Below are 10,795 nucleotides of genomic sequence, written 5' to 3'. Positions count from 1 at the left end.
TGTGGTGCCATGACAACCTCTCCCTCAATGTGAGCAAGACAAAGGAGCTGATCGTGGACTACAGGAAAAGGCGGGTCGAACAGGCCCCCATTAACATCGAAGGGGCTGTAGTGGAGCGGGTCGAGAGTTTCAAGTTCCTTGGTGTCCACATCACCAACTAACTATCATGGTCCAAACACACTAGGACAGTCGTGACGAGGGCACGACAAAAACCTATTCCCCCTCAGGGGACTGAAAAGACTTGGCATTGGTCCTCAGATCCTAAAAAAGTTATACAGCTGCACCATCGAGAGCATGGTTGCATCATCTGGTATGGGAACTGCTCTGCCTCCGATCGTAAGGCGCTACAGAGGGTAGTGTGGACGGCCCAGTACGTCACTGGGGCCAAGCTTCCTTTCATCCAGGACCTCTATAATAGGCGGTGTCAGAGGAAAGCCCATAAAGTTGTCAGAGACTGAAGTCACCCAAGTCATAGATTGTTCTCTCTGCTACCTCACGGCAAGCGGTACCGGAGCACCAAGTCTAGGACCAAAAGACTCCTTAACAGCTTCTAACCCCCCAAGCCATAAGACTGCTGAACAATTCATCAAATGGCCACCGGACTATTTACATTGACCCCCCCCCCCCCCCATTTGTCATGCTGCTACCCGCTGTTCATTATCTAGGCATAGTCACTTCACCCCTACCTACATGTACAAATGACCTCTAACCTGTACCCCCGCACACTGACTCGGTACTGGTACCCGCTGTATATAGCCTCGTTATTGTTATATCATTGTGCTACTTTTTATCATTTTTAAGTTTATACGTTTATTTGGTCAATATTTTCTTAACTCTTCTTGAACTGGTTAAGGGCTTGTAAGTAAAGCATTTCAGGGTAAGGTCTACACTTGTTGTATTCGGCGCATGTGACAAATAAAGTTTGATTTGATTTAAGAACAAATTCTTATTTACAATGATGGCCTACCAAAAGGCCTCCTGCGGGGGCTGGGATTAAAAATAAAACAAACAACATACACATATATATATATATATATATATACCTGTATATGACCAAACACACATCACAACAAGAGAGACAACACAACGCTACATAAAGAGAGACAACACTACATAAAGAGAGACAACACAACACTACATAAAGAGAGACAACACAACGCTACATAAAGAGAGACAACACAACACTACGTAAAGAGAGACCTAAGGCAACAACATATCAGGGCAGCAACATAACATGACAACAACATGGCAGCAACATAACATATCAACAACATGGTAGCAACACAACATGCCAACAACATGGTAGCAACACAACATGGTAGCAACACAACATGACAACAACATGGTAGCAACACAACATGTCAACAACATGGTAGCAACACAACATGGTAGCAACACAACATGACAACAACACAACATGGCAGCAGCACAAAATATGGTACAAACATTATTGGGCACAGACAACAGCACAAAGGGCAAGAAAGTCGAGACAACAATACTTTATGCAAAGCAACCACAACTGTCAGTAAGAGTGTCCATGATTGAGTCTTTGATTGAGATAAAACTGTCCAGTTTGAGTGTTTGTTGCAGCTCGTTCCAGTCGCTAGCTGCAGCGAACTGAAAAGAGGAGCGACCCAGGGATGTGTGTGCTTTGGGGACCTTTAACAGAATATGACTGGCAGAACGGTGCTGTATGTGGAGGATGAGGGCTGCAGTAGATATCTCAGATAGGGGGGAGTGAGGCCTAAGAGGGTTTTATAAATAAGCATCAACCAGCGACAGGTATACAGACATGACCAGTACAAATGCACTTGTAGGTAGCTAGCTAACGGCCATGGAGGAGGGTGAAAGGATAGCAGCAACAACTGTCAGTGAGAGAGGAGGCTGTTCTGTACAGGGCGGGTACTTGTGTAGTTCCAGTCACTAGAAGTGAGGACATAGATAATAATAATAACATAATATTCAGTACGTTCATATTTGAGTATAATGAAGTCTGTTTCTTGTGAGATTTTCTGTCCTCAGATACAGAGAGCTGTGAAAGCCTTCTGCAGATGAAGAGGTCCCAACGAAGAGCAGTGGTTCCCAGTCCTGGTTCTGGGGACTCAAAGAGGGGGACATAGTTGTTTTTATCTCAGCACTACACAGCTGATTCAAATGAACAAACTCGTCATCAAGCTTCAAGTGGTATTCATGCATTCATTTCTGATGCTATCCTTGATATGATTCTGCTGTTGTCACATGCTACACGTGCACATGCATCAATCTATCCAAGCTTCCATATTCCTACAGATACCTTGTAACCGGAGATTCCTTCAAAACGGTTGCCTAGTTACCGTGTAGGACACTGCAAGGTCGGGTGACCAGGGACATCTGGGACTACCTCCCGGAGGAACTCAGGTGTGTGAAGGCTACCTGTGTCCTGCGTAACTTCATGAGGATGGACACGAGGACCAGGAGGGGATCTGCAGCTCGCCGCCGTGTGCCAGAGGAGAAGTCTGCTGCTCTGCAGGATGTTTCAAGGATGGGGTCCAACAACACAGCATGGGAGGTAATCTGTGTGCGGGAGATCTTCACCTCCTACTCCTTCGAAGAAGGTGCTGTTTCCTGGCAACACCATAGACTACACTATGCACAACCAAATGCTATTTACGGAGCCATCCACATTGCAATAAGAGAGTTCTTCTATTTATTGAGCTATGTCAACTGCAGTTATTAACAACCCAGTTTCTCTCCTTTTGATTTCTACGTCTCAGGTGAGGGTGCTGTTTAGGTGAGGGTGCTGTTTAGGTGAGGGTGCTGTTTAGGTGAGGGTGCTGTTTAGGTGAGGGTGCTGTTTAGGTGAGGGTGCTGTTTAGGTAAAGGGTGCTGTTTAGGTGAGGGTGCTGTTTAGGTGAGGGTGCTGTTTAGGTGAGGGTGCTGTTTAGGTGAGGGTGCTGTTTAGGTGAGGGTGCTGTTTAGGTAAAGGGTGCTGTTTAGGTGAGGGTGCTGTTTAGGTGAGGGTGCTGTTTAGGTGAGGGTGCTGTTTAGGTAAAGGGTGCTGTTTAGGTGAGGGTGCTGTTTAGGTGAGGGTGCTGTTTAGGTAAAGGGTGCTGTTTAGGTAAGGGTGCTGTTTAGGTAAAGGGTGCTGTTTAGGTAAAGGGTGCTGTTTAGGTAAAGGGTGCTGTTTAGGTAAAGGGTGCTGTTTAGGTGAGGGTGCTGTTTAGGTAAAGGGTGCTGTTTAGGTGAGGGTGCTGTTTAGGTAAAGGGTGCTGTTTAGGTAAGGGTGCTGTTTAGGTAAAGGGTGCTGTTTAGGTGAGGGTGCTGTTTAGGTAAAGGGTGCTGTTTAGGTAAGGGTGCTGTTTAGGTAAAGGGTGCTGTTTAGGTAAAGGGTGCTGTTTAGGTAAAGGGTGCTGTTTAGGTGAGGGTGCTGTTTAGGTAAAGGGTGCTGTTTAGGTGAGGGTGCTGTTTAGGTAAAGGGTGCTGTTTAGGTGAGGGTGCTGTTTAGGTAAAGGGTGCTGTTTAGGTAAGGGTGCTGTTTAGGTAAAGGGTGCTGTTTAGGTGAGGGTGCTGTTTAGGTAAAGGGTGCTGTTTAGGTAAGGGTGCTGTTTAGGTAAAGGGTGCTGTTTAGGTAAAGGATGCTGTTTAGGTAAAGGGTGCTGTTTAGGTGAGGGTGCTGTTTAGGTAAAGGGTGCTGTTTAGGTGAGGGTGCTGTTTAGGTAAAGGGTGCTGTTTAGGTGAGGGTGCTGTTTAGGTGAGGGTGCTGTTTAGGTAAAGGGTGCTGTTTAGGTGAGGGTGCTGTTTAGGTGAGGGTGCTGTTTAGGTAAAGGATGCTGTTTAGGTGAGGGTGCTGTTTAGGTGAGGGTGCTGTTTAGGTAAAGGGTGCTGTTTAGGTGAGGGTGCTGTTTAGGTGAGGGTGCTGTTTAGGTAAAGGGTGCTGTTTAGGTGAGGGTGCTGTTTAGGTGAGGGTGCTGTTTAGGTGAGGGTGCTGTTTAGGTAAAGGGTGCTGTTTAGGTGAGGGTGCTGTTTAGGTGAGGGTGCTGTTTAGGTAAAGGGTGCTGTTTAGGTAAAGGGTGCTGTTTAGGTGAGGGTGCTGTTTAGGTAAAGGGTGCTGTTTAGGTGAGGGTGCTGTTTAGGTGAGGGTGCTGTTTAGGTGAGGGTGCTGTTTAGGTAAAGGGTGCTGTTTAGGTGAGGGTGCTGTTTAGGTGAGGGTGCTGTTTAGGTAAAGGGTGCTGTTTAGGTAAAGGGTGCTGTTTAGGTGAGGGTGCTGTTTAGGTAAAGGGTGCTGTTTAGGTGAGGGTGCTGTTTAGGTGAGGGTGCTGTTTAGGTGAGGGTGCTGTTTAGGTGAGGGTGCTGTTTAGGTAAAGGGTGCTGTTTAGGTGAGGGTGCTGTTTAGGTGAGGGTGCTGTTTAGGTGAGGGTGTGATGCCTGTACAAAAACAAAACAGGCTGTTTTAAGAGTCATGCATATATACTTTTTTTTAAACAATTAGACACCCTATAAGCCACACCCACACACTCCTGTATCAATCTGATTGATGGATTGTGTTGTCCAGTAAGCTGGCTCAAGTGTATAACTGTGGCTCCTTCCACCTTCAAAGAATAGGTAAGAGGGCCAACCATGGAGGAACAGGGTTGGAGTTAAAACCGACAGGATGGTCTCTCTCCAGGAACAGGGTTGGAGTTAAAACCTACAGCAGGGTCTCTCTCCAGGAACAGGGTTGGAGTTTAAACCTACAGGAGGGTTTCTCTCCAGGAACAGGGTTGGAGTTTAAACCTACAGGAGGGTTTCTCTCCAGGAACAGGGTTGGAGTTTAAACCTACAGGAGGGTTTCTCTCCAGGAACAGGGTTGGAGTTAAAACCTCAGGAGGGTCTCTCTCCAGGAACAGGGTTGGAGTTAAAACCTACAGGAACAGGGTTGGAGTTAAAACCTACAGGAACAGGGTTGGAGAGCTCTGCTCTAGGTTATATCAGCTGTGTCGGTGAACCCCTCCCTCATTTGAACTGGCTGACACATAGAGGGCACAGCACGATCAGAGGTGAGAGGTCACTTGGTAGGGTCAACAGGAAGTATTATTTATTACAAAGATGCTTTACATTGAAATACAGACAGAGGTGTAGTAGTCCCAGAGTTAATGATCCCAGGTCAGTTTATATTATACAGGAAGTATTATTGCAGAGATATTTTACATTGAAATACAGACAGAGGTGTAGTAGTCCCAGAGTTAATGATCCCAGGTCAGTTTATATTATACAGGAAGTATTATTGCAGAGATATTTTACATTGAAATACAGACAGAGGTGTAGTAGTCCCAGAGTTAATGATCCCGGGTCAGTTTATATTATACAGGAAGTATTACTGAAGAGATGTAGTAGTCCCAGAGTTAATGATCCCAGGTCAGTTTTGCATTTCACCTCCTGATGATTATGACAGTATTAGCATGATTACGCCTCTCCATCTGTCTCTACTCTGCAGGTATGTTTTGATGTGAGAGAGGATGCCAACCCCCATCTCACCCACTCTTGAGAGAACATTCCGGGCAACTGGGGGCCCAAGGCTGGTTAGGAGACACCACTAGAGACACTATTATGTAATTGGGATGAGCTGAGAGAATATTAGGGTTGTACTGTGGTTCATTAATCATATACTGTCTAACCTGCTTCTCTGTTCTGACCTCTTTCCCTTCCTGTCCTTCTCACCCTTCTTCCTTCCTCTGTTTTTATAGTGCACACCAGATGGGCATTGACGTACAGATTGAACTTGTATTTATCATTTAATATTACAATTTTTTAATGAATTAATATTTCTAATGCATGTATTATGTATTTATAACACTTGGATAATGAACTTCTTTCAAGAAAGTGTTTCACATTTTCTACTAGTTGAAATGAAGTCTCTCATTTGATGAAATACTACACCTGTGCTATGTCCTCAGATCAATGCAGATGAAGGGAGTTCGACATGGAGATTAACCGGTAATAGAGTATTTACATGGTGCACAAGAAGTGTAGTGTCCTGTTTTTTTAAATTCTATTTCTGTATACGTATATGAATAAAGTAATCCTTCTCACCCCCCCCCCCCCCTTAAATGATTTAGATGCACTATTGTAAAGTGGCTGTTCCACTGGATGTCAGAAGGTGAATTCACTAATTTGTAAGTCGCTCTGGATAAGAGCGTCTGCTAAATGACTTGAATGTAAATGTAAATGTAATGAATTACAAATCAGCCTGTAACTACTTAAATCACGTGTCTAGTCTATTACATAGTTACAATGTGTAACCATTGAACCATTGTCCCAGGACCAGGATTGGTAAACACGGTTGAAGTGTTTAATTGTAATACATACATGCAGACACAGCATCATTCAAAGATTGGAGTTTGATACACCTGGTATTGGATATGACTGAACTGCACGTGTATTTGTCAAGGTAGAGTACATGATCAGTGAATATATTCAATGTACAGGCTACAATGTGGGGGATCTCATGCTTGGTAATAACTACATGTATATTGGCCTTGCAACCTTGGCCTAATAAAGTTATATTATATTCTACTCAATCCATAGGCTTCATTCATGTCATTCAGACTGTTGTGAAGTCAATACAACAAGCTATGATAGCTGAGGTTAATAGCTAGGTTCTGAACTAATATTTATTCCAAACGTTTTAGGGTCCATACACAGATCAGCTACATAGCTATCTACAGTGCCTTGCGAAAGTATTCGGCCCCCTTGAACTTTGCGACCTTTTGCCACATTTCAGGCTTCAAACATAAAGATATATAACTGTATTTTTTTATGAAGTATCAACAACAAGTGGGACACAATCATGAAGTGGAACGACATTTATTGGATATTTCAAACTTTTTTAACAAATCAAAAACTGAAAAATTGGGCGTGCAAAATTATTCAACCCCCTTAAGCAGATTGTTTGTCTATTGTTGTGACCTAGATGAAGATCAGATCACATTTTATGACCAATTTATGCAGAAATCCAGGTATTTCCAAAGGGTTCACATACTTTTCTTGCCACTGTATATACAGTACCAGTCAAAAGTTTGGACACACCTACTCATTCAAGGGTTTTCTTTATTTTAACTATTTTCTACATAGTAGAAAAATAGTGATGACATCAAAACTACGAAATAACACATATGGAATCATGTAGTAACCAAAATAGTGTTACACAAATCTAAATATATTTTATATTTGAGATTCTTTAAAGTAGCCACCATTTGCCTTGATGACAGCTTTGCAAACTCTTGGCATTCTCTCAACCTGCTTCACCTGGAATGATTTTACAACAGTCTTGAAGGAGTTCCCACATATGCTGATCACTTGTTGGCTGCTTTTCCTTCACTCTGCGTTCCAACTCATCCCAAAGTTTTTATGTCTTCACTATTATTCTACAATATAGAAAATAGTACAAATAAAGAAAAACCCTTGAACGAGAAGGTGTGTCCAAACTTTTGACTGGTACTGTATATATATATATATATATATATATATATATAAGAAAATTTACAGAACATTAACCATGTGTGTTCTTTTGTTTTGTTCTGTTCTGTAGTTTCGACCCAATGATTGTCTGACAAACAAAGAACGTTGTGTGCTGCAGGCCCAGGCATGGATCGAAGCTGGCGAGGCATTCAATAACGTCATCTTCACGGAATAATCAACCGTGGCCCTTGAGCAATTTCCTCAAAATTGCTACAGAAAAAAGGAAGAAGATCAAGCAAGCCGAGTCCCGAGCATCCCCTCAAACTCCATTTGTGGGGAGCAATTTCTCGCCAGGGACCAGGCCCATATTTGATTTTTGATGGTAGGTTTAGCTATTTACAAAGCAAACAGTTACATCAAATATTATAGCCGACACCTTACAGACTGTAATGTGTTCCACAATAATTCACTGTTGCCTCCTTATTCAGGCATCATGGCTCGAGAGTTCTTTGAGGAAGAAATCAAGAGATGTACTGGACCCTATGTCAGAGACAGTGGTGTAAAGTACTTAAGTAAAAATACTTTAAAGTTCTAAGTCGTTTTATTGGGTGTCTGTACTTTCACAATTTATATTTTTGCCAACTTTTACTTCTACTTCACTACATTCCTAAAGAAAATAATGTACTTTTTACTACCTAATACCCAAATGTACTTGTTACATTTTAACAGGAAAAAAAAAAAATAAAAATAAAAATATCCCATTTAGCAGACGCTTTTATCCAAAGCGACTTACAAGTCGGCTGGGGCCACTACTTTTTACATATGGGTGGCCCCAGCGGGAATCGAACCCACGGCGCTTGGCGTTGCAAGCGCCATGCTCTACCGACTGAGCCACACAGGACCCCTTTTATTTAACAGGAAAATGGTCCAATTCACACACTTATCAAGAGAACGTCCCTTAAAATTTGCTCATTAATCCCTCCCTTCCTCTGCCCAGTAACTATTCCTCAGGTCGTTGCTGTAAATGAGAACGTGTTCTCAGTCAACTTCCCTGGTAAAATAAGGGTTAATGAAAAAACTAGCTCAGGACTTGGGAAACCTTTTACCCTCCCGATCCTCACTGGACTCTCTTTCATTCAGTTTCTTCTTCACATCAGCAAAGAAGGACTCTGTGTTTCAGAAACTCTATATAGAGGGGCTATCAGCCTTTCACACTGTGGTAAATAAAGCCAGTTTGTTATTTAGAATTATTTCTATCTGTTTTTAGAGGGAGAGAAATCAAAATCAGCACTCTAACTCCCCCTTGTGATAGTGTGGTGCAATGACAGAATGATGCAATTTACCACAACCTGCCACCATCTACCACAAAAGGTTCCGGCATAAACTTGAAACTTTTAATTGAGGAACCACACGTGCTGTGGGATCAAGGGTCATAAGTCCAGGGTTCAGTGGTGTGATGTCACAGTGTGTCTGTCCTTCTGTTGTCCCCTCTAGGGAATCCTCACTGAGACCACATTAACCTCTGCCTCACATCCCCACTGAGACCACATTAACCTCTGCCTCACATCCCCACTGAGACCACATTAACCTCTGCCTCACATCCCCACTGAGACCACATTAACCTCTGCCTCACATCCCCACTGAGACCACATTAACCTCTGCCTCACATCCCCACTGAGACCACATTAACCTCTGCCTCACATCCCCACTGAGACCACATTAACCTCTGCCTCACATCCCCACTGAGACCACAAGTCAACAGTCAACATCTCTCTCCAGGGTTATTCCAACAATTAACAATAGTGGAAACTCCCTTCCGGTTTACACAATCCATTGTTTTGAAGTCAGTGACAGGATGTGTGGAAGTGTACCCTATGTGACAGGATGTGTGGAAGTACACCCTTTGTGACAGCATGTGTGGAAGTACACCCTTTGTGACAGCATGTGTAGAAGTGCTCCCTTTGTGACAGGATGTGTGGAAGTACACCCTTTGTGACAGCATGTGTAGAAGTACACCCTTTGTGACAGCATGTGTAGAAGTGCTCCCTTTGTGACAGGAAGTGTACCCTTTGTGACAGGATGTGTGGCCCTTTGTGACAGGAAGTGTACCCTTTGTGACAGGATGTGTGGAAGTGCACCCTTTGTGACAGGATGTGTGGAAGTGTACCCTTTGTGACAGGAAGTGTACCCTTTGTGACAGGAAGTGTGGCCCTTTGTGACAGGATGTGTGGCCCTTTGTGACAGGATGTAACCATAGCAATGTCTCTTTCACACCCTTCCTTCGAATCCTTTAAGGAGTTTGACCACCGACTGGGCTGGCGATGCTCCCCCACAATCCCCAGGTATCCATCATGTTGACTTCCCCTTCCAGATTCCTCCCGATCAGTTCTGGACAAGATCCAAAATGGCACCCTATTTCCACCAGTGGAGGCTGGTGGGAGTAGCTATAGGAGGACGGGCTCATTGTAATGGCTGGAATGAAATGGAACGGTATCAAACATGAAAACCACATGTTTGACTCTGTTCCATTCATTCCATTCCAGCCATTACAACGAGCCCATCCTCCTATAGCTACTCCCACCAGCCTCCACTGATTTCCACTATTCCTTATTTCCTATGTATGGAATAGGGGCTGATTTCAGATTTCCCTCTGGGGTGAACATAAACACTTAAGTCCACAGAAAGCCTCATAGTTCAGAGTTCAGGTTTAAAGGTCATGAGTCAATGATACGATGTGAGAGGTGAAGTCTTCTGTCCGTTATTCGCTGTTGGTCAGGAGGATGATGGGAGCGGGGCTATGGGTTGTGGGGTGTGGGGCTAGAGGTCATCTTAGGGTCCCCGTTGGGGTCATCCTCCCCGGGATGCAGTGGGTGTGTTATGGTCAGGGTCAGCTTACCCAGACCTGACTTCTGCTCTGCTCCCTCTGCTCTGTCCCCTGCGCGCGCACACACACACACACACACACACACACACACACACACACACACACACACACACACACACACACACACACACACACACACACACACACAAAGCAGGGTAAAGGGTGAATAAGCTTGTTTTCTAAAATGCAATCCTTTAACTACAATGAACAAAAATATAAACGCAACATGAAAAGTGTTGGTCCCATGTTTCATAAGCTGAAATAAAAGATCCTATACATTTTCCATACGCACAAAAAGCTTATTTCTCTCAAGTTTTGTGCTTACATGTGTTTACATCCCTGTTAGTGAGCATTTCTCCTTTGCCAAGATAATCTATCCACCTGACAGGTGTGGCATATCAAGAAGCTGATTAAACAGAATGATCATTACACAGGTGCACCTTGTGCTGGGGACAATAAAAGGCCACTCTAAAATGTGTAGTTTTGTCACACAAC

The 10,795-nt window shown here is 43.8% G+C and overlaps 1 protein-coding gene across 2 annotated transcripts in view; it reads right to left on the bottom strand.

Moving 5' to 3' along the window:
- Positions 1 to 6,806: 6,806 nt before the first annotated feature.
- The window catches only part of LOC135549553 (SH3 domain-binding protein 5-like), a 36,322-nt gene continuing 32,333 nt past the window's right edge, over positions 6,807 to 10,795 (bottom strand). For both annotated transcript variants that reach the window (XM_064979617.1, XM_064979618.1), the window contains one exon: positions 6,807 to 10,351. In XM_064979617.1, the coding sequence (XP_064835689.1) occupies positions 10,212 to 10,351 (140 nt within the window). In that variant the 3' untranslated portion in view covers positions 6,807 to 10,211. The remainder of the gene's footprint in view (positions 10,352 to 10,795) is intronic.

This window comes from Oncorhynchus masou, chromosome 12, assembly GCF_036934945.1.
Source record: "Oncorhynchus masou masou isolate Uvic2021 chromosome 12, UVic_Omas_1.1, whole genome shotgun sequence".
Taxonomy (NCBI): Eukaryota; Metazoa; Chordata; class Actinopteri; order Salmoniformes; family Salmonidae; genus Oncorhynchus; species Oncorhynchus masou.
The sequence above is the reverse complement of the archived record's forward strand: the minus strand, read 5'-3'. Positions and strand labels throughout refer to the sequence as shown.